The 23,707-nt window shown below is 48.7% G+C and overlaps 1 protein-coding gene across 6 annotated transcripts in view; it reads right to left on the bottom strand.

Moving 5' to 3' along the window:
• KSR2 (kinase suppressor of ras 2) overlaps positions 1 to 23,707 on the bottom strand; it is a 413,744-nt gene that overhangs the window by 72,878 nt on the left and 317,159 nt on the right. For 3 of the 6 annotated variants that reach the window (XM_032309540.1, XM_032309541.1, XM_032309543.1), the window contains 5 exons: positions 21,253 to 21,377; positions 20,546 to 20,605; positions 11,890 to 12,058; positions 4,017 to 4,058; positions 3,290 to 3,356 (listed from right to left, as the gene is read on the bottom strand). In XM_032309540.1, coding sequence (XP_032165431.1) covers positions 3,290 to 3,356; positions 4,017 to 4,058; positions 11,890 to 12,058; positions 20,546 to 20,605; positions 21,253 to 21,377 — 463 coding nt within the window. The remainder of the gene's footprint in view (positions 1 to 3,289; positions 3,357 to 4,016; positions 4,059 to 11,889; positions 12,059 to 20,545; positions 20,606 to 21,252; positions 21,378 to 23,707) is intronic. The other 3 variants (XM_032309545.1, XM_032309546.1, XM_032309544.1) reach the window with 2 other exon arrangements.

Here is a 23,707-nt window from a genome sequence, read left to right as displayed (position 1 = left end):
CCTGCTTTCCACAAGCTGGCCTCACGCCACTTCTCTTTTATGAAAGGTCGACGCTGGTATCTACCAAAAGAAATTCAAAAAGGGTTTTTGCTTTCATGGAAAAGGGTAAAAAGTGAACATCGCATACAGCTTGGTTTTGCACTGAGCCATTACAGGGCGTCGTGCACCGAGCTCCTTCCCCGGGATGTACCCTGGGCATCTCAGCATCTGGCCACCAGAGATGTGACCTGTGTCTACGAGCATCTGGGCTTCATCTCCATGTACTTTGCGAATCCCTTAGCAAGATGTGTCCTAAAGTATCAGAAAAGCCTAAGAGAAGTAATTCTGGGGGTTGGGGGACACCCCCAATTTTTCCATAGAGATGAATGATAATTGCTTCTTTGCGTGACACTCTTTTGGCTCATGAAAGGTTTCCCAGGCACGCTCTACTTTCGGATAGTGGGGAAAACCTGCGTGTGCCAGGACAGGGGCGAGGCCGTCCAAGGGATATGGAGTTGGAACTGGAACCGGCTCCTGACTTTGAGAAATATTTCATTACTACCAAAGGGAACGAAAGCAAGCACGGAGACATTGTGCAGAAAGGCTAAGCGTGACAAGGGCCCAGAGTTAGGTATGAATCGAGTAAATGGAGTACGGTGGAAATGCCCTGGAGAGATTACCGGACGTCTGTTGAAAATCCTCAGTGTTTGAGTTAGCTGGATGTTGCCAATTACATCGAATCAGGATGCGTGGAATGGGAACGAGAGAAACCGTATTGGACTGGAAGACACAGGTGTGTGTGTGTGCACATGTGCACATGCGTGTGTGCACAGGCGTATGCGTCCACACGCGAGGGTGATGCAGTTAGGAGGTCCTGTGCTGCAGCTGGGCTAAGCTTGGGCTCCTGGTGCGGAGGGGTGCTGGGGGCCACAGGGTGCTTGCGTGTGTGCATGTGAAGTACGTGTCGGGTATCATGTGGGTGTGATGGGATGTGCTCTGTGTAGGGGTGGTTCCGGGCGCATGGGAGTGGTGGTGCCTCCTGGGGATGTCGTGGGCACATTGTATGTTGACAACGTAGCTGGGCATATACTGGGGTGTGAAGGCATTGTTGGAGCACATGGTATGTGATGGGCACGGGAGGTGTTTCTGGGGATGTTTTCAGAGGAGAGGGTGTGTGTGTGCGTGTGTGTGTGTGTGTGCGTGTGTGTACGTGTTCTGGGATGTGTTTTCAGAGGAGAGGGTGTGTGTGCATGTGTGTGTGTGCATGTGCGTGTGTTCATGTACGTGTGTGCATGTGTGTGGGTGTGTAGGGCTGCAGAGAGACAGTACCTGGGCTGCTGAAGGCCCAGAAAAGCTGAAACCAGGGGCAGGAAAAAAATCACAATGAACACCTTGCCCCCTTTCTATTTCCCCTGGGGACGCTTAGCAGATCCCCCTACCCACCCCTCATTTGAGGGGCCACTGCTCTCCTGACCCTGAGACCCCTCTGACCCAAGACCCTCCTGACCCAAGAAGTTGCTGACCCTGCAGACAGAGCCAGTCCACTTGCTGGAGGGGCTCTGGGTTAGAGGGAGCCTGAGGGGCTGGAAGAATGAAAAGAAGGGGAAAGAAGGGAGGGTCACAAAGTGCTGTTTGCTTTCCTGTTAACGAGTTATTTGCAGTCCCGGGAAGGCCGAATGAAAGCACCTGGTGACAGCTGAAATGCCCCGAACTTAACGCCTTGAGGAGAGCTGGGTGGAACAATGCGCTGGATTCCCTCTCACACCCAACAACAAAGCAGGCAGCCCTCCTCTGCTGGCATCCAGGCGTGATTACGGCAGCCCGGCAATTAAATTATTTCCTTCCGTGAAGAGTTAGTGCCCATCGCTCCATGCCCGTTAAAGCAGATCACAGGCAGCTACTGAATTTCGCGGGCACTCCCTGCCTGCCAGTTAATAACCTGGGGTTCGTCTTGCACGAATTGTGGAACTCGTGTATGCACAGCAGAGAAATGATCCGGAGCTGGATGTCAGCACAATATTCCCAGCAAACTGCCGCTCCTTCGATTTCACAGATGTGCTACTTGGGTCTTTAACAAAGTCCGTAACCCGGGTCAGAAAGGATAGAGTAGTTAGGGGAGCAGAAGAACAACCAAGGAAGAAAAAAATGTCAAATCGAACCACCAAGGAGCCAGTCAAATCGAAATCAGGTCCCCTAGCATGCCCTCCACTTCGGCCACAACCAAAGAAGTGAAGTCAAGGGAGGTGGTTTGGGCTGTTGGGCTACACCAACAACAGACCACCTGGAAAGACAGTCTGTGTCCCAAGGACGCTCGAGATGCCACATGCAAAGGCGTTCATTGCAGTGTTGTTTACGACAGTGATTTATGCGAAGACAGGAGATCGGGCAAGAGCGAAACGATGAAGGACATTTTCCACATCAATAATGATATTTTACAGCCCTTAAAAACAATGCCTATAAAGAGTCTAGAAAAATACGGAAAATGCGATGCTATAGCTTTACGGGATGACAAAGCCGGCTGGAAACGGCAGAGACCATGAATCACGAGTATGTAAAATATGAATAGAAAGAACACACGTCAAAGTTCTAAGAGTGCTATGATTATGAGGGATGATTTTTCTTTTCTTTTTTTATAGACAAGTCCATGTTTTCCAAAATTAGCTTAGATTATTCTGATAACGGTATAAAACCAGAGGTCAGCAAACTTGGTCCACAAAGGGCCAGATGGTAAATATTTTGGACTTTGCAGACCCTACAGCCTCAGTTGCCATGAAAGCCATATAGACAGTATGTCATAAACAAATGGGCGTGGCTGTGTACCAATAGATCTGTATTTATAAAAACAGGCGGCAAACTGGATTTGTCCCATAGACTGTAGTTTGCTGATCCCTTATCTAACCCTAAGTTGTGCTTTTTTATGCTTGCACAATTTGTGCAAGACGAACCCCAATTATACTTTTTAGAGGTGGGGAACAATGATATACAACAACTGTTCTTTCGTTAGCTCTAGCTATTTCCGAAAGTTATCTTTCTGATCACAGAAGTGTCTGGGGATCCTAAGGAAATGGTCCAGCCCCTGGAAATCACCCTTGACAAGCAGGGCCAGGACATGAAGCAGAGCGGGCTCGTCCGCTGGGTCCAGGCCGAGAGAAGCTGTCACACTCTCCCTCTCTTTACCTGAGTCATTCCCTACGTCTCTCTCTCCCGCAGTCTCCCACTCCGTCAATTCCAGGAAGAGGAAGCAAGAAGACAGAGACCCTGAGCAGACTGAAGACCCAGCACCGGAGAAGGAGGTCTCTCTTCTACTTACATTGGATTCGAGGTCACTGGATGCAGGATGACCTGGGGCGCCCGGGTCGGCGTCTCCGGCACCACATCTGAGAAGCCGACAGGAGACAGTCAGAAACCCAGCACGGAATCCACAACCTCCCCCGCAAGGACCTGATTCCTGGCAGATGGGGCAGCTAGTAACTTCTCACCGGACTGTGGACCCCTGAGGCTGGCCAATCCCTTCTTTCCCTTCCTCGATCACTTGAACTTGTCCTGCTCACACGCACCAGTATTCCAAGATGGCACCCTGGACAAAAGGTCCCACTGACGACATGAGAGCCCAGAGCTTCTGACCGGAAGCCCCCAGCTGGTCAACTCCGAATCCCCCCCCCCCCACTCCTGAGTTCCCTTTGGTGAGGCCACACGGTTTCGCATCTCCTGGTGCCTAACACAGCCCCTCCGAGCACCTCTCTACTACCACGTGGCTCTGGACCCCTCCTCACCCTGGCCTGTCCTTCTACTGCAGGCCACTTCTCAGGCTGTTCTCTTGTGCCTCAGGATCTCCTTGGTACCACGGTGCCCTTGGGACCACCCAGCCTCTCCTCTCCCACCTCCATGGCTCGCCATAATCCTGGGGGCTGGTGTTTCCACTGCTGCCCTCTTTGAGCTCGACCCCCCACCCCCGACAACTCTTGCCTTCGTCCATTCCAGCAACGCATGCCCCTCTGAGGGCCTGCTTGGGGGGGCCTGTGAGCCCTTGGACTCACCTGGGAAGATGAACTGCTGCTTGTATTTGTAGTAGTGGGACGCTTGCAAAGGAAGGAAAATATCAGAGTCAGTGCTGTCCCTGGGCTGTGCCTTCAAATAACAAATCGGGCTCCCACAGCCATGGTGTGGGTTCTCTGCCCATCCTTGAGTGTTCCCAGATTCCTGCAGACACCCTAAATTACAAGGGACTGAGGGCATGTACAGAAGAACCAGAGCGCTATACATCCAAACCAACCTTCCCCCTGCAGCTCCCTAAAAACAGAGCGTCTCACCTCAGAGAATCACCAGGGCACAAACCCATTTTTGTTAACCACATAGGGTCATACACAAAGTCTTTATCAAGCCATAATCTGAAATATCAATTTTTTCCCTTAGCCAGAGTGATTAGAGAGGCTTTAAAAAAATACTTTATGATACAACGAGCTACGTCTCACACCTGTTAAGATGTCTACTCTCCAAAAGATAAGAGAGAGGTGCTGGCGAGGGTGTGGAGAGAGGGAAGAGTGTGGGGCACCGTTGGTGGGAATGCAAACTGGTGCAGCCATTGTGGAGAATGGTCTGGAAGGTTCTCAAACAATTAAAAATAGAACTACTGCAGGATCCAGCAAACCCATGTCTCAGAATATGTCCGAAGGAAATAAAATCTCTATTCTGGAGAGATATCTGCCCTCCCATGTTCATTGTGGGGTTATTTATAGGATACAAGACATGGGAGCAACCCAGATGTCCCCTGATGGATGAATGGATAAAGCAAATAGTGTGTACACACACACACACACACACACACACACACACACACCCTGTATATTTACATATGTACACACAATGGAGTACTATTCAGCCATAAAAAAGAAGGAAATCCCGCCATTTGCAACCACATGGATGGACCTCGAGGGCACTGTGCTAAGTGAAATAAGTCAGACAGAGAAAGATAAATACTGTAATATTACTACTTAATATGTAGAATTTGACAAAACCATATTCATAGAAACAGAACCAGCTGGGTTAGGGGACTGGCTGAAGGTGGTCAAAAGGGCACAAACTTCAAGGGATAAGACAAGTAAGTCCTGGGGATATAACGTGCATCACAGGGACTATAGTTGACAATACTGCTTCATATATTTGGAAGTGGCTGAGAGCATAGATCTTGCAAGTTCTCAACACGAAGAGAAAAATTTGTAGTTGTGTGTTGGAGGTGGAGGGTAAAAAGACTGGTGACCATTTTGCAACCTCCTACATGTATCAAATCATTATGCTGTGTGCCTTCAACTTATACAATGTTATATGTCAAGTATATTTCAATAAAATTGGAAAAGTATGCATTTCCCGTGTTTTCCAAATTTTCTGCATTGAGCATTGTGTGAGCGTTCCTGCTGCTGTGGTAACAAATTAGCACACGCTTGGTGGCTTAAAACAACATGTTTACCTTCTTATAATTCTCAAGGTATGAGAAGTGTGGAATGAGTCCTAAGGGGCTAAAATCAATGTGTTGGCAGGGCTGGTTCTTTCTGGAAGCTCCAGAGGAAAATCAGTCTCTTGCCTTTTCCAGCTGTTAGAGCCCGCATTTCTTGGCCCAGAGCCCATCACTTCAGTCTCTGCTCCGGTCCTGACATCACTTCCTACCGACTCTGACCTTCTCATCTCCCTCTTATACGTCCCCCTGTGGTTCCATCTGGATAATCCCACCTTAATTTAACTCAACTCAGGATCCTTAACTTCATCACATCTGCAAAGACAAGTCACATAAAAGTATCACAGTCACAGATTCTGGGATTAGAGCATAGCCATCTTTGGGGTACCATTATTCTGCCCACCATGAGCATGAGTTGATCTCTATATTTAGGGATAAAAGAAATTTCTTCAACTTTGCTGCTGACTCACCTACAATTCATTTCACTTCCGGTTCATTCACCAGAGACCAGCTGTTCCGGATATCCCCAAGATTTCTGATGTTACCAGTTACTCCAGTGGGATGGATGGAGGGGCTAGAGCAGGAGGGGCAAGGGTGTCACGGGCATGGGGGAGGTCACACAGAGTTTCAGCTCCCCAGGCAGAGGAAGTGAGCAGGAATGGGGTCAGACAGCAGTCTGAACGGGTGAATATGCTTCCAGAAATAATTTCATTACGTCCGGGACAACATATGACGTGCACGTTGACTCACCAGGAACTCGCGGAGTGGATCAGAGGCTGGAGTGGGGGGTTTGCCAACCATGGCCCATGTCTGGACCATCACCTGTTTTTGTTCATAAAGTTCTACTGGAACACAGTCTCGCATTCATTCATTTATATGCTGTCTCTCGCTGTTGTCATGCTACAATGTCATAGTTGAATATTTGCAACAGTCTGGCCCATAAAGTCTAAAATATTCCTGTTGGGCTCATTATAGAAAAAAGTTGGCTGACTTCAAGTTCAAAGCAAAGATGAGCTGGACAGCAAGACTAGGAGGCTGATCCTAAAGGGTCGAATCCTGGCTCTTCCTTTGGCTGTTTGTAAAAGCTTGAGCAACTCTCTCCTGAGCCTCAGTTTCCACGTGTGTAAAATGGGGATAATAACAGTCTTTCCCTTCCAGGGCTGAGATCATCGCTACATCAGATCAGAGTGCACAGTAGTGCTGAGTAAGCATTAGCTGCAGGGGTTAAGCCAATATCTTTCTAAGCTCTCTTAATAAACAGACAAGAATGATTTATAATTAAGAGAAAATCTGTTTCAGACAGCAAAGTCATTAGCTGCCCCTGAGGTTGGAACTGATTTATAAACTCCCCCAGGACAGAGAGCATGTGTTGGCATCTCAGGATCCCAAAGGCCCTTGCACCAATGGGCGCACGACTCATGTTTGTGGAATTAATCAACTCTCTTCTAGCACAGTGATCCCCAAATATCACAGATAGTTGGAATCCAAACGGATGCATTTTCTAATTCTGGAAAATGAGGTGCCCGGGGAAGGGAAACAACTCATTCGAAGTCACACAGCAGAGCTTTAAAAGAGAACCAACCTCCGTGATTTCAAGGACCTTCTTCTGCTAGATAGCTTGGTTGGTTTTTGTTTTGTTTTGTTTTGTTTTCCTTTTCGTTGCACCCTGTCAACAAGGGGCTAAAATTAAAAAGGAAAAACTACCCGGAGTTCTCAAGAGGCTTAGCTGATCTCTTCTCTCCTCAACTGGGATGGGGGAGTCAGTGTCTGCAGAAAAGGCTAGCTGGCAGTTCCATTCGTTCACCGAGCAGCAGCTGGGGGAGGGAGAGGAGACGCTGCTCTGAAAAGGGACAGGTGTCAGGCAGAGGGACGCCGGCAAATGCCTCCAAGCGCATCGCCAGCCCCGTCCTCGCCCCTCTGTGTGCCGGAGAACAGCTTGTTCCTGATGACCGAAAAGGAGACAGTGGCCAGAGAGGACTCAAGGCATGGCCACGGGTCCTTTCTTTGCCGACAACAGGCACCAGACAGGAGCGATTCCAACGGGAAGCTGATGAACCCAAGTGGTCTGTTCAGGAAAGCTGAGCGACTCCCAGTCTCTGGAATGGAAGAGGACTCGGGGGAACTGGGAAGCTTCAGGCGGCCTGAAGCCAGAGCCGTAAGCAGACCACTTTGAAGTCGCCTCTACTCTGAAGCCCTCCTGCCTACCCTCCTTCCCTAAGGCCTCCCCCAAAAGCAGCCTGAATGGTTTTCGAGAAGGATCTACAAGGAAGAAGGCAGGATAAGTCATCTCCTGCCTACACCTTTTAAATAAAATTCAGATTTAAATAAAACCCAGATTCCTGCCAAGCCTTGGAAGGCCCGGCCAGACCTCTTCCCTGCGGCCCTGAGGCTTATCTGGTGCCATTTTCCCTTTACTCGTGGCACTCAGTCACTGGGACATTTTTTCAGCTCTTTCCTGGGGCAGGGCCTTTGCACATGCACCCTCCCTCTACCCTGTCAACTCTCCCTCATCTTCGGAACTCAGCCCCCTCTGACTCTCAACCTAAACTTGTCCTCCTCCAGGCTGGGAACAGGCAAAGAGGTGGATTCTCTCCTAGCTCCCCCAGGAGAAACCAGCCCTGTGGACACCTTGATGTTTAGCTCCGTGAAAGCGACTTTGGAATCGTGACCTTCATCACTATCAAATAATATGTTTGGGCCGTTTTAAGCCACTAAGCTTGTGGAGATTTATCACAGCAGCCACTGGAAACTCATAAAGGGCTCGGCTGGTGTGTGTACAGCTTCATACCTAGTGCCTTGTATAGTACTGGTACGTAGTAGATGCTCAGGAAATATGTGTCATGGAAACAGATGGGTGAATGCAGTGTGAGGGGAAGGGGGTGGTTCTGGACAGGAGTTAACAACCATGAGCCACTGGCCAGGTCAAATATGGCCTAGGATTTGGAAGCGAGTGGTGTGAGAACAAGAAATTCAATCCCAAATTCTACCAAGTCTGTGCCTAATGCACTTGGTTTTCCAACTAAAAACTCTTTCAGACGTCATGAGGTTAACAAGTGAACCAAATGCCTATTTACCCCATGGACCCTTTTAGAAAAGAACGTTCCAGATCAGTCAATGCTGGTTATGCCAAGCATTACCTGGAACAGTCTTTAGAAAACTCAACAGCTGGGGAACCATGGTCAAAGCAGCTTTCCCATCAGCAAAGGCTCACAGTTGAGAGTGTGACAGTGACTAGGGTCTTATATGAACAGGACAGGCACTCGTCATCCTGAGGGAATTTTGCTAAAACCTCCTAAGTCAAGGGAGAAGATCCGGCTGCTCATGTGGAAGGCCCTATTTTGCTCACCATTTCCATATTGCATTTTATTATTACCATCTGGTTATAAAACCAGCGCATGCTCCTTGGTATCTACACATTGTAGCAATGCATAAAATAAAACTCCTCTTCCTAGAAACAGCTGCCAAGTGAAGTTCTTGCAGACTTTTTTTTGTGCATATACAAATACACAAGTATATATACACACACATATAAACATACGTATACACCTGTATGTAATTATTTTAGAATGCGAAGGATGTTATTACACCAACTGCTTTGCGAATCACTTATTTTCCCACTGAAATGATATTGTGGGTCTCGTTCATGTCAGGATATCTACAAGGAGCCCCTCCATTCTTTTTAAGGGCGGCTGAATATTTGGTTATGCAGGAATATGACAGCATATCAACCATTTCCCCTCTGGATTGTAATCAACAATTCCCTTCTTGGGTTGAATCCAGATTTCCCACGACCGCAATGAAATCCTTATGCACCGATCCCTGTGCCCTATGCAAATATAATCTGTATATAGAGTCTTAAAAGTGATATTGCTGGTCCGAGGAATATACATATAAAACTTTGATAGACAATGCAAAATTACCTTCTCGGAAGGTTGAATTCAATCCCTACTCCTAACAGCAGGGTTTATGAGGATTTCATCTTTATTTCCAGAATTCTGATTAGGGCCTTATGAATTAGCAGTGATGGTGGGAAATGCCAAAAATGGTTTCCTTGGTTTTTTTTTTTTTTTTTTTTATTTTTTTTTTTTTTTTTTTTTTTTTTGAGAGAGAGAGAGAGAGAGAGCAGAGGAGGGGTAGAGGGAGAGGGAGAATCGTAAGCAGGCTCCATGCCCAGCCATGAAGCCTGATGTGGGGCTCGATCTCACGACCCTGAGATCACAACCTGAGCCAAAATCAAGAGTCAGGTGCTCAACCAACTGAGCCACCCAGGCGCCCCAGCATTTGTTAAGATCTTCAGGGAGACAGGCACTCTGCTCCGCTCTGGATATGTACGACAGGTTTAGGTCTTCAGTGATTCTGTGAAGTAGATACTATTATTATCCCCATTTTACAGAGGAGGAAACAGAGGCTCAGAGTGGTAACTGATTTGCTCGGCAAGATGCAGGTATGAAGTAGCAGAGCAGGCATTTGAACCCCAAACAGCCCAGCCCCAGAGCTCAGACTCTTAACTAAATTGCCTTCACTCAGAGCACCGCTCAGCCCACTCCCTAGATGTCACTGTTATGAGACACTCCAGAGGATGTGTAGATCCACAGGTAGGCGAGTAGCCAATCAGGGAGGACCCTACCTCGGGGAACCCAACCGAAGGAATGAAGCAGCTCAGGGAGACAGCGATCACCCCTGGTCAACAAGGTGTCTTGTCTAAAGATGCCAGCAGAGTCTTTGAGGGGCAGAAAGAGTTGTGGCATTCAGACACACGCTGCTCCCTTAAGAGGTCCTTTCTCAGCCCCTGGTCATCAAGCAAGCAGCGAACAGTTTCAGGGACAGTACCCCAAAGTCAGTGACCAGGGGTGGGGTCGAGCAGCTCTAAGAAAGCACCCAGACACCCACTTCCCCTCAGATTTGCGGGGAGGGGGGTCACGAAGTGTCCATTCACCCCGTTCCAGGGAAGTGGAAATGGACCACCACGGAGGTGGGAGTGGGAGCCCCAGCCTGTGGACAAAATGGGCAGTTTTGGCCTCATTGACTCGGGGAAGCACACGCCGAGATGATTCCAGCTGTTGGCTCACGTTACGGTCCTTGGTGGCTGCCAACTAAGTGGCCTTCACATCAGACAGATACAAGACTGCCTCAGACTTGAACTTCACAAAAAATCCCATATTGTCAAGACTTCAAAATGTGCCTTATTCCTATGAACATAGCCCCAGATCAAAACAGTGTTGGCAGGCAACAGCTTGTCCTTAAATCAGTAGTGGTATCAGGGTGCTGCCTAGGTGTGGGAGTGGGCCCCCTTTGGCCTACCCACCATTCACTCGTGGCTGATTGGGTTTGGAAGTGTGACCCGTGGCTGAGAACCTTTTCCTCCCCCTGCACGAAGCTCGCTGGCTCAAAGGGAAATCAACCCCCAGATCAGCACTGTCCAGTGGGACTTTTTGTGATGATAAAAATATTCTGTATTCTGCACTGGCCAATATGGCAGCCACCAGCCCCAAGCGGCTAATGAGTAATCAAAATGTGGCTAATGTGGCTGAAAAATTAAAACTTTAATTATATTTACTTTTAATTCATTTTGGTTTAAATAGGCACATGTGGCTATGGGGCACCATAATGAACAACAGAGATCTAGATTCTGGTTCCCATTGGCCAAGCCAGACCTCATCCCACCAGCCTCCTTCCTGCAAATATGGCCAAATTAGAAAGTCCTAAGGGCTCTAGAAAAGGTAGTGAGCTGGGCTGGACCTCAGAAGATGGGGGTGTACTCTTAGATCTGGCCCAACTGAGCAGAGAGAGATCCCTTAAGTCTAATGACAAAAGAGGCCAAGAAGCCAAACATCTCATGAGTGGCTTTTCCAGTATCTTATAACCCCATGCATGGTCTCAGGTCAGCAGCCAGGTGCCTTGGAATTTGTGGACTGGAAGAACCTTCCAGATCCTCTCATCCATCTGTATCCTTTCAAAGATGGGAAAGCTCAAGTCAGAGGTCACATGGCATGAACACGGCAGAACCGGATACTGAATCCAGGACCCCAGCTGTTCATTCCGAGCCCTATCCTGACAGCTGGAGTAAGTCTCCGTCTGAATGCAGCCCTGCCCAGCTTCGAGTCCAGGATCCTGAGGCCAATTTCAAGCTATTTAGCTCATGAGACAACTGCCAGCTTGAGTGGAGCCCCTCCCACCCCGCCCCATGACTGACCTAGCTGGAGACACTGGGTTGCTGTTGACCAAAAGTCCCTTGACCTCTCTGAGCCTCAGTATCCTCACCTGTAAAATGGAGCCAAGAAGGCTTACTTCATGGCTACCCTAAAGATCAAATAAGGTAATAATGCGGTGACTGCCCCGCCTATGGGAAGACTCAGCCGCATGCCTTCAACCCTTTGCCTTTAAGCATGGACCGACCCAGACACAGCTCTGGTTTGAGCCCAACCCTTCCTCCCACCACAACATCCCAAGTGCAGAGGTACCTGGCAGGTTGAAGTTCTTCTGCTGCCTCGTGCACTGTGGGGAGGGGTGCAGGGGAGAAGGCGGCGTGGCGCTGGGAGGGAGGGGCGGTGCTGGCGAGGAGGGCGTGGAGGATGTTGTAGATGAGGGATTGCTGCTCGAGTCTGGCTGGTAAGGGACAGGGATGTGGTCCTGCAGAAAGAAAACAGGGCAGGGACCAGGGGGAGGCAGAGAAGCAGAGACACTGCAGTGAGAGTGGGCGAGCAGGAAGGAACCCACGCCGGCATCCTTAGCCGCTTCCCTTAGCCGCCAGACCCTTCCCACCAGCTTCATCATCCCCACCCACCAGCCAGTTGCATCCAGCTGTGGAAGGAACAGTTCCTGGCATCAATTTCCCACCCGCTGCCTGGACTCCAGAGCGAAAGGTTACCACGTAATGAAAGGCACGTAGGTGACAGCCATGCTCTCTCTGCCTTTCGATTTGGGAAAGCCCCACGCCAAGGTGCCCAGAGTGCTCTTCCCATCCTAACACCTCTCCTCCTGAGTGTTTATTAAAGAATCAACAGCCTGACAGCTCCAGAGAGGGCGCGAGAGCGAGCCTTCAGCTTCTTCCCTCGCATCTCATTTGGAGGCGCCACTGCCTCTCCTGGAGCCCGAGCTGGCTCTAAGTGAACATGAGGACATAATCGAAGTGTGCAACCTCAGAATGGTCCCTGGCTGGGGGGGTGGGCAGCGATCGGGAGCAGTGTCCCCCACAAGCCCTGGCCCTTGGGAAACTCAGAATGTGACCTTCTTTGGAAAAAGGTCTTTGCGGATGTAATTAAAGATCTCAAGAGGAGATCATTCTCGATTAAGGTGCTCCCTAAATCCAATGTCAAGTGTCCCTATAAGAAATGGAAAAGGAGGCACATGCACAGAGGGAAAGGCCACATGAAGACAGACGTACAGATCACACTGCCACGTCTCTAAGCCAAGCCACGACTAGGATGGCCAGAGCCACCAGAGGTTAGGAGGGAGGCATGGAATGGATTTTTGCTCAGAACCTCCAAAAGGAACCATCCCTACTAACACCTTGATTTCAGACTCCTGGTCCCCAGAACTGGGAGAGAAAAAATATTTGTTGTTCTAGCTCCCCAGTTTGTGGTTAGTTGTTATGGCAACCACAGGAGACTGAGCCCTGCAGAGGCCGCTGAGTCAGGCAAACCCAGACTCACAGTTCCCACAGCCACCCCTCCCCCCCCGCATCTGGGACCAAATGCTTAACCTCTCTCTCTGGTCCTCAGTTCTGCCCACTGTAAAATGAGAGTACCAGCAAACCTCAATGCCCCGTAAAAGTGATTCCTGCCTCTCAAAGCCGGAGGAACATTGCCTGTCCCCTCACAGGACGCTGCCAGTTATCTAGTCCCTACATTACTGAGGTCCATCACTCCGATGGGCTACAGTACCTGAGGATGGTTTTGTGCAAACACGTTATTTGACAATGGGTATGTTTACCTGCCAAACTCCAGAGTCAGCATAATAAATACCAACCAGCATGGGTGGGGGGAGGGTGCGCCAAGGGAAAGGGGTAGCGGGCACTCTCTGTCTGGCTGCCCAACAGATGGCTGTGCTGTGCATGTCACCCTCCCAGAACACACACACTCCTGCTGCCTCCAAGTAAGCTCACTTCCGTGAGCTCCAGCCTCTCCTCGTCCCTTACATGGGCTAAGAACCCCCACCGGCTGGGTCTACTATGTTTAGATGCGCTTACCCATGCACCCACGCCCCTGGCATTGGGCCGAGGCCCTTGGCTGTCAGTAAATGGGAGCAATTATGTTGGTGACACAATCTGCAATGAAACTTCTTATCTGGGATACCTGTGGATTCACAGGTGGTTTTAAGAAGTAGCAGCAATCTCGCGCATCCTCACCCGGTTTTCTTTGATAGTTCTGTCTTGTAAAATTACAGCATAGTATCCCAATGCAGACATTGCGTGGATACAGCCACGAAACAGAACATTTCCACCACCATGGGGATCCCTCACATCGCCCTTTCATGGCGACCCCCACCTCCCTCTCTTTCCCTCCCATCTGGAACCTTAAGACACAACTAATCTGGTCTCCGTTTCTATTATTTTGCCATTTCAGGAACGCTATTAGGCGGAATCATACAGTATGCAAACTTTCCGGATCGGCTTTTTCTTTTTTCCACCCAGAAAGAATTCTCTGGAGATTTCTCCAAGCTGTTGAGTGTATCAATAGTTTGTTCCTTTTAATCTCTGAGCAGTGTTCCATGACATGGATGTATCCCAGCGTGTTTGACCGTTCAGTCACTGAAGGACAGCTAGGTTGTTTCCCCTCCATGGCTACTGTGGATAAAGCTGCTGTTAACATTCATGTACAGGCTTTGTATGCACAACAGTGTTTATTTCTCTGGGATAAATACTCAGGAGTGCAACTTCTGGACAGCATGATAATTGCATGTTTAATTTTTAAAGAAAATGCAAATATTGTTCTTTGGAGAAGCTACACCATTTTACACTAACAATGTATGAGTGATTTTCTCTGCCTCCCAACCAGTGTTTGGTGTTATCACTAAGTTTTACTTTAGCCATTCTGATAGGAATGCCATGATATTTCACTGTGGTTTTAATTTGCATTTTCCTAATGGCTAATGATATTGAACATCTTTTCATGTGTTCACTTGCCATCTGTATATCCTCTTTGGTCTTGATTATTATTAACTATATAATGAGCCTTGAAATCAGGCAAACTGATTCCTCCCACTTCATTCTTTTCCAAAATTGTTTTTCAGCTATTCAAGTTCCTTTGCTTTTTCATATAACTTTTAGAATAATCTTGTCTTTATCTATTAAAAAAATCTTGCTTGGATTTTGATAGGAATCGGACATCGATTTTAAGGAGAACTGATATCTTAACTATGTTGAATCTTCCAATCCATGAACATAGTATGTGTATTGGCTTCTGAATTAGAAAAGTAGGAACAAGGGTTTATGTTTTTTGCCCATGTCGAGAAGTTTTTGCCCATTATTTCTTGGAGAACTTTTCAGCTCTGACCTCTTCCTCCACTCCTTCCAGGACTCTGATGACACCAGTGTTATACCTTTTATCGTTGTCCAAAGGGTCCCTGAGGCTCTACTCATTTTTTTTTTTAATCCATTGTCTAATTTCTACTGCTCTATCTTCAAGCTCACATACTCTTTCCTCTGCCCCTCCATTCTGTCACTGAGTCTCTCCACTGAGTTTTTAATGTTAATGAATAAATTTCCTAGTTGTATGTTCTAAATTTTTCATAGGTCCTGCTTTATAACTTCTACTTATTTGCTGAGACTTTCTACTTCTTTGCAGCAATTTCCTATTTTTTCCATTTGTTTCAAGATTGTTCATAATCACTTATTGAAACATTTTTGATTGCTCTAACAATCTTTGTCAGGTAATCCCAAAATCTCATTTGTCTCATCTATTGACTGTCTTTTTTCATTCAGTTTGTGATCTTTCTGGCTCTTGGTGTGACAAGTGATTTTTCATTGAAGCCTGGACACCTGTGTATTACATTGTGAGACTCTGGGTCTTACTGAAACCTTTAGCTTCAGCTGGCTTCCTGTGACACTGCCCTAGCAGGGAAGAGGGCATGTGCTGTGTTGTTACTGCTGAGTAGGGCAGATACCTAGGCTCTCTGCCTCTGTTGGCACCTGAGAGCAGCAAGGTTCCTCCTGTTACTGGATGGGAGTGGGAATTCCAGTTCCTTCATAGGCCTCCACTGATACTTCTTTTGGGAGAAGTAAGAGTGCCTCATCACCACTCCCCATGTAATCACTAACACCAAAGAAAGGGGGAATAGCCTCATTAATGATGGGTGCTGGGAGAAGTCCTGACTCTTAACCAGGCCACCACAGACGTTAACTCATCAGGAAGGGGTACTGCATTATTGCTAAGTGAGGGGCTCACAGTCCCCAACACAAACCAGGCCACTTCACATCTTCAAGGCTTGGGACATGCTGTTATTTCTACTTGGAATATCTGTCTAGCCCTAGTCTGCCTATAAGACAGAGCTCACCCCTTCCATCCACTGAGAAGCTCCCCCGACCCCTGCTCTACCAGGTAAAGCCCATCATTCACTCCTAGTGTTAGTTCTGCATTACTCCCTCAGCTTCAGCTCTTGCTTCTACCCAGCCACTTCTCAGCCTACTTGTTTGTCTCATCCTCTAGGCTAGGAGCTCCCTATTCTCAGCACTTAGAAACACACCAGGCACACTGTGGTCCTTCCATTGAATGGAAGGACCAACAATGAAGGAAATGATGAAGCCAAAATGAAGGAAAACAAGAAACGAAAAGAGGAGGGTTGGAGGGATGAAGAGAAGGAGAGAGGGATGGAGGAAAAAGATCTATCTCATTTGACTAGACTGTGTCTTATCCATCTTTGAATCTGCAGAACTTAGCACAGGAATAAAAACGTAAGAGATATCAATAAGTATTATATGAATGAGTGAGTTAATGGGAAAGAAGAAGAAATGGAAGGTGAGATAAAGGGAGGGAGGGGAGAAGGAATTGTGTTCATAGAGAAAGGAATTATCTCTACGTCCTTGAGGGTAGAATTAGGTTTTCCTCATCTTTGTAGCTCAGGACTGTTGTGAATACAGAAAATCATCCCAAAAGAGCACTGCATATGGTGCCCACATTCTTTGGCCAAACTGCTACAATAGGAGGGGAAATTCCTTCTTCTGGTCAGACCCAGATCTATGGCCCGATGGGACCAGCAATTAGAGGTTGCATTCCAAACTCTACCAGATCATTCTGGGAAGGGCTAGTGGCATAATTCCTCTTTCTGAGCACAGTTAAGATGCAGAAACATCCTTCAGAGACCTCCCAGTCCAACCCCTTATTCTGTAAATGGGGACACTAAGACTCAGAGAGCAGGAGTGACTTGCTGGAGTCATACAGAGAGTTGGTGGCCCAGGTCCTAATCTCCACCCCAGCAGCAGAAACACAATATTGTGCCAAGTCACAAGAAATTCACAGTTGACTCAGGAATCAAACCGAAGCATGCTCATCTCCCAGGTTCCCATTTCGCCCAGTTGTGCACTGGTCTGGACATGGTGGTGATGGTAACTGCCTCTCTCATGGACTTTTCCTAAGAAAACTGTCCCTACCCTCCAACCCAATAGATGGTGCTGAATAGACAGTCCTAAACAGCCATACTTGTCTTGTGACCTTCAGAGCCCACCCCCAGTGCAAGACCACAGGTCAGAACAAGATGGCAGCCGGCTCATGACTATAATATGGAATGAAAAGATGAGCTGGCCGACAGGAAGAATGGCAAACAGCATTAGGAGCACAAGCAGAGAGAAGATGAGGTATGAGGTTCAAAGCGAACAGAAGAGCCACAATAGGCCAGAAAACAAGCCAAGGTTATGAGGAGTAGGAACTATATGGTGGCTGAAGCAAAGACACAGAGAGAGGAAGGTAGAGGATGAGGAAACCAGTCAACAGCAACAGACTAGAGCAAACCACAAAGAGTAGCTGAGTCAAGGTCGTGATGGGAGAACAGAACAATGATTCATGGTCTTGCTGTAGGTCCAAGGAGCTGGCCTGAGCACAAGACCAGCTGAAAAGGGCAAGCCGGCGTGCAGCTGCTCCAAATAGTATCATGGCAGCAGGCAGACCTACAGCCTTGGACACCACTGCAGATGGGGTTTGGATGCCTTGATGTGGAAGTGTGAGTGCTGTAGACTGCTCCCCCAAGGAGCTGGCAGAGGCTGCTGTTTCTCCCCCTCCTCTGCTGGCTCCTCCGCCATCTCCTGCTCCTCTTCCTCTTTTCCTTCCTCTTCCCTTCTTCTTCCTCCTCCTTCTGTCCCTCTTCCCCCTCCTCATTCTCTAGTCTTCATCATCAAGCCATTCTAGGCCCTGAGTAGCCAGTGTTGGAGTAAGTAATTTACGGGTACCATTGCATCTAATCATTTCCACGATCCCAATCACACCTGCTATCTTCCTGCCTCTTTTTTTTTTTTTTAAGATTTTATTTATTTATTTGACAGACAGAGATCACAAGTAGACAGAGCGGCAGGCAGAGAGAGAAAGGGGGAGGGGGAAGCAGGCTCACCGCTGGGCAGAGAGCCCGATGCGGGGTTTCATCCCAGGACCCTGAGATCATGACCTGAGCCGAAGGCAGAGGCTTTAACCTACTGAGCCACACAGGTGCCCCCATCCTGCCTCTTTAATAGGGATTGGGGATTGGAGGTGGGAGCCAAGGCAGAGAGAGCTTGCTATGACCACTTAGTCAATGAAGAAACAAAGTTCCAAGCCCAGGCCTTCTGACTCCAAAATGCACACTCTAAGTATTCTGCTGGAAGAAAAAGCTAGGCTTTTTGTGAACCTGGATTGACTGAGCCAGACAGGAGAGGAGACAGAGCAATGAAAAGGAAGTCTTCAGACCAAATTGGCTCAGATATCTGTTGCACTAACCACATCATTGCCTGACAAAAAGAATCTGTGTGAAGCCAGTGAGAAGAGAAAGAGAGGAAAAAATAACCTAGCTCTGCGATAGATCCTGCCCACCTTCAAGTCGAAGCTGCTTTCTAAATAGAGGTTAATTTATTTCTCTTATCAAATTCTCCTGCTGGCAGACAAGCAGAACGATGTCGTAGTCACTGATCTATCTGACCTGCATTTCTGTCCCATCTGATCGAGAGGCTCATGGTGCCTGCAAAGCCAGAGGGGAAGGTCTCAAGATGGCTCTGAGCAGCCTGCCCCCTAAGATGTGACAAAGAAAAGGACGGGTTACAGACATGAACAGTTACTTCTCAAGAGCTGAGCAGTGCCGAGTCCCCAGAGCAACCCCGGAGTGGGGAATCCCTTCTAGAGACCTGTATGTATCCTTTGCAAATAACAAAGAAGCAGCAGACCCCACCTGACATTTGGATTGGAAGCCCAAGCCTGAATCTGATAATGTTATCTAGAATTTCCCGGGCACTTACCATGTGCCAGGAACCTTACTACATCTTTTTATGCTGATTTCTCATTTCATCCCGAAAACAACTCTCTGAGGTCAGGGCTCCTCCTAGCCACCATAGATACTTTGTTTTTTATTTTTTAAGGATTTTACTTATTTATTTGAGAGAGAGTGAGTGAGTACGAGCAGGGGGAAGGGCTGAGGGAGAGGGAGAGAGAGAGAAGCAGGCTCCCCGCTGAGCAGGAAGCCCGATGTGGGGCTCTAACCCAGGACGCTGAGATCATGACCTGAGCTGAAGGCAGATGCTTAAACGACGAAGCCACCCAGGCACCCCATCACGGACACTTTAACACATGGCCTCAAATTCCTTGGGCTCCTCCCATCGGCAGGTGGGATCTATGCCTCGGAGCGTGACAGCCCCCATCAGTATGGTGTATACATGTATATACCAACCCTTGGCTAAGGACAAATCAAGACAGTGCGCTGGCTGTTATTGTGCTAGGTTATAAAAGCCCCAGTTGGCTGAAACACTTGTTCTTTGGGCCCTCACCTGCCATGGAGGAGACCCACTACCCTGCAGCTGCTCAACTGTGAGGAAGTTCAAACCATAAGGCAAGTCCCTATATAGATGCTCCCACTGAGTCTCCGCTGAACCCTGCCTCTGATGCATCCCATTCCAAACTCCCGAAGCAGGCTCTAGACCTGGGGTTGGCAAACTTTTCCCTGAAATGGCCGAATGGTAAATATTTTAGGCTTTGTAAGTCACGTGGTCTCTGCTGGACCCACTCAATTCCAGCTTGTAACGTGAAAGCAGCCATAGACAATATGGGCATGGCTCTTTCCAAAATAACTCTAGTCACAAAAACGGGTGCAGGTGCTGGGCTGGTTTGGCCTGTAAGCCATAGTTTGCCAATCTCTGTTCTAGAAGATTCCGGCCCCCAGCTGTTTGAGTTTTCCCAGGTGAATCCTTGAACATCATGAAGCAGAGCCCAGCCATCCCCACTGTACCCTGTCCTAATTCCTGGCCCTCAGACTCCACAAGCGTCATTAAAAGGCTCTGGTACACCAGTAAGTTTGAGGAGCTTTGTTGTATAGCAGTAGATAACCGGAATACACCCATTTCACACATGGGAAAACTGAGGCCGAGAAAAATGAGTGGTTTGCCCAGAGTCTCACAGCTAGTACGTGGGGAGAAGCCAAGGTTGACTGCAAGGTTTGCCTGACTTCAGAGGCCAAGCTCTCAACCATTCAGATGATGTCACAAGGAACCAGATGGTGAATGACTGAGAGCTAGTAGTAAAAACGGTGGGTGATAGCGCGCTCGAGAGAGAACATATGGGCTCTGGTGGGGAGGCATGCAAAGGGAGGTCCGAGATGGAGCAAGGGGCCAAATTACTCATGGCCTTGCAGGCTGCCTAAGGAGCTCTTTGTCTTCTATATACAGTAGAAAGCCACTGTATGGTTTTTAAGCAGAGGAGGACAGGATTCAAATTACATTCATTAGGAATTACTCTGGCTGCCCCGCGGAGGGTGGGCGGGGGAGGGGCGGACGCTTTCTCCAGCTGAGGCCGAGAAGCCAGGCTGAGCCTTGCCAGGGAGAGATCACTCAGCCATCTCGATGTTCCTCTGGGTTCTGAACACAGGTGGTGACTTCCCACATGCTTGGGTTGATTTATACTTTATGCACCTCCCACACAATGCACAAAAGCATTGGGGAGCTTGAAAACTCACCTGTTGGCATGTGCAGCCTTTGCTTCCTACCGTAAGGCTGCAGGTCTCCCTGGGACAGTTCTGATGCAGTCCGACCAACAGACCAAACACAGGATGTGGAAATCACACCGGAAATTTCCATGCCACGGTGGAGAGAAAGATGCACAGAGAGGCTCATTGCTGACCACCCTGTGAGGAGCAGCCGGAAGCCAACCAAACTGGCCGAGGCTCAGAGCTTTGGGCCCCCCCCACTCATCCATCCACCGAGTCTCCAACAGGAGCTCAGAAATAGACCCCCCACCCCCAATCTCTTGGTGGTCTGATTCAGCAGCTGTGTCAGCCCAGAACCATCTGCGAAATTAATCCTGGCAGATGGCTGAACATCTCACAGAGCAAAGAGGGCAGGCCTGGACCACTCAGGAACCTGCTCAGGCTCTCCTGCTCTCGCTACTGCCCCCTCCTCGACAGACTCATTCATTCTCACTTCTGTGTGCCCTCTTTCAAAACCAGACAGATTTCGGACGCGCTGAATCTCCACTGATGGCTGGACGGCCCCCAAACTTTACTTGCACAAACAGCAAGGAAGGAGGAGAACCCAGGTGGGCTGGGAGGTGCGGGTTCCCAGAGTCATCTGCATAAGCCCCGCCCCTGCCCTGCCCCCACCCCCTCAATCCTCCTGGCAGCTGCCAGCCCCAGCATGTACCCGCGGGACAGGACCCCAGCCTCACCTTGCTGATTTTGTTGGTTTTGGGGAGCGTCTGGCTGATGTGCAGGTCTGAATACCGGGGTGGCTTTCGTAGAGGGTTGTTGATGTCACACGGGACGGACTCTGTTCGGACTAACCTTGCTGGATCCGTAGGGGTAAAAACAGCAAGTTGGGAGTTTAAGTACCACTTTGGTTTTAAAAGGTTTGGCCAGGGGAGCATAGCTCCGACCCCACCCCGAAGGCCCGCCCCCACTCCCCCACCAGGAGCAAGAGGGAGTTCTCCAAAAATGATAATTGTCCTGTCATGGTAGTAAGATCAGGTGTTCTCCGGTTTCTAAAATCTTTATATTGTCGATAAATGACTTGTCCATTAGAAATTTTAATAATAAAACTGAAACTATCAGGTTATTTTCGACATCGTAATGGTCTCACACTGGGGTTCATTTCAGACTTGACCCTCCTTTGAAATACAAGAGGTTCCTGATTCCTTAGGGTCTGCAATCAACAGACAAGCTCAGAATGGTCACCTGTTCCTGGCCCCATCTAACTTTTGTGTTGGGATCCTCCTTTGCTACTCGTGGGTTTCCTCAGGCCTGAGCAGTCGGGTGTATGTCAAAACACTTCTGTCGTAAACACATTTGTCGTAAACCAGGCCACCAGGATCCCTGAAAGGAAGGCTTAGTATGTCCAGACCTCCCAGCCACACAAGAAGCTGGGCTCACAGCTGGTGCTAAATAAATGCTTCCTGATCCAAACCACACTATCCAGGCTCCTCCTCGAGTTACCCCTCTGTTATTCTGACTTCTTATGGGGCCTCTGGGAGCGGCTGATTGAGCAGTTCAAATTCAAATTTGATGCCTGGCAGTGTTACTTGTTTGCTGTTTTTATTGCATGGGGTGTGGGGCACTGGTGGAAAAGTTAAAGCTTTGCACTGACCCGGGGATTTAATTTCTCTGCTTAGCCTGAGCTGCCATCTCCATGGAAACCAACTATATTTTAAACTTCCTATCAACAGGGGTGTGTGTGGGGGGGGGTTGTGGTGAGGAGGAAGCAAGAACCTGGGGGACTTCTGGAAAGATCCATGGCTTTTGCATGTACAGGCACCTGTTGCCTTGGAGTGAAGGGGGCACAGCCAGGAAGGCGGGTCGGGGGGGAGGGAGCCCTTCCTCGGATGTCAGCCTCTGAAAGCCAGTCCCCATGCAGCAGGCTGGTTCTGGTCTGCACATGGAAGCTGGGCTCCAACAGAGTCCACGACAAAGAGGAATTTCTCCAGTGACGCTGACCCAAGACTAGGGCTCGAGAGCTGTTGAGAATTCACGTTTAAAAATAGCCTCGTTGAGTGTATACAGTTGTGCAAGGAACAGATGGTTCTTGATTAGGATGTGGGTGGAAAGGGGCAAAGAGCTGAAGATTTTTCCTTTACTCGCAATTTCCCTCCTCGTGGAGGTAAGCAACGCAAAGATCACGGACAACCAACAGCCCGTGGGCTTCGGAACACATCCCAGGACTTTGGGCGGCACTCTGCTTCCATCTTTACCTTTCCCTTGGGTTCGCTCTAAAACGGCGTGGATTCCCCAGAGCCTACACTGACTAAGGCCAGGGGAGCTGCGAGGGACACAGTGGGGACCAGAAGGGACTCTGTCCCAGATCAGCAAGTGGTATATGCAATGTTGGCTCCATGGCTCCATCCAGCCTATTAGAAGGAGGGTGATGGCCAGTGAGAATTTTTAAATAGTTAATAAGTTGTGAGCGTCTTCATACAACTATTTGGGTTTTTCGTGGAACTGCGAAAAAATGCAGAGCAGGTCCACGTTGCCTCCATCACTGCTGGAGCAGCTGTCCTCTCTAGACGGCCCCTGGGTGCCCTCTCCACTCTGCATGGCTTCACATGGCCACCCTCTCTCTTTTCCGATCCTGGCTTGGCTGTGCTGGCCCCTGTGTTGGCGATGTCTATTCTAGGGCCTTGCTTCTTAACTTTAAGGTGGCAGAGAGCTGCCCGAAGGTGTGGTGAAAGAGGCAGGTTCCTCTTCAGTAGGTCTCCAGTGGGGCCAGAAACCATGTGTGTGGAGCCACACGGCTCCCCAGGGATTTCCAGGTTATCAATACACAGACCGCACTTTGAATAGCAAAAGTTGGGGCCAGTGATACCCAAGAGAACTCTCAGCCACAAGGAGAGCGTTGGTTATCTGCACTGGCCAGTATGTAGCCACCGGTGGCCACTGAGCTCTTGAAATGTGGCTGGTGTGGCAGAGTCATTGAATTTTTACTTTTATTTCATTTAATCTAAATTTAAACAGTCAGATGTGGCTAGCAGCTCCTGTATTGAAGAGCACAGGTTTAGAGGGTCCCCTGGTGAATGAATTGCAATGTAGATAATGACAATGAGAGATAACTACCCCACGAGACAAGAGTCAGGGGAACTATTGTCAAGGTTGGACTGCCAGGTTTCCCGAAGAGATGCTTCCCACTGAGTCCTT

This window comes from Mustela erminea, chromosome 13 (genome assembly GCF_009829155.1).
Source record: "Mustela erminea isolate mMusErm1 chromosome 13, mMusErm1.Pri, whole genome shotgun sequence".
In the NCBI taxonomy this organism is placed as follows: Eukaryota; Metazoa; Chordata; class Mammalia; order Carnivora; family Mustelidae; genus Mustela; species Mustela erminea.
The sequence above is the reverse complement of the archived record's forward strand: the minus strand, read 5'-3'. Positions and strand labels throughout refer to the sequence as shown.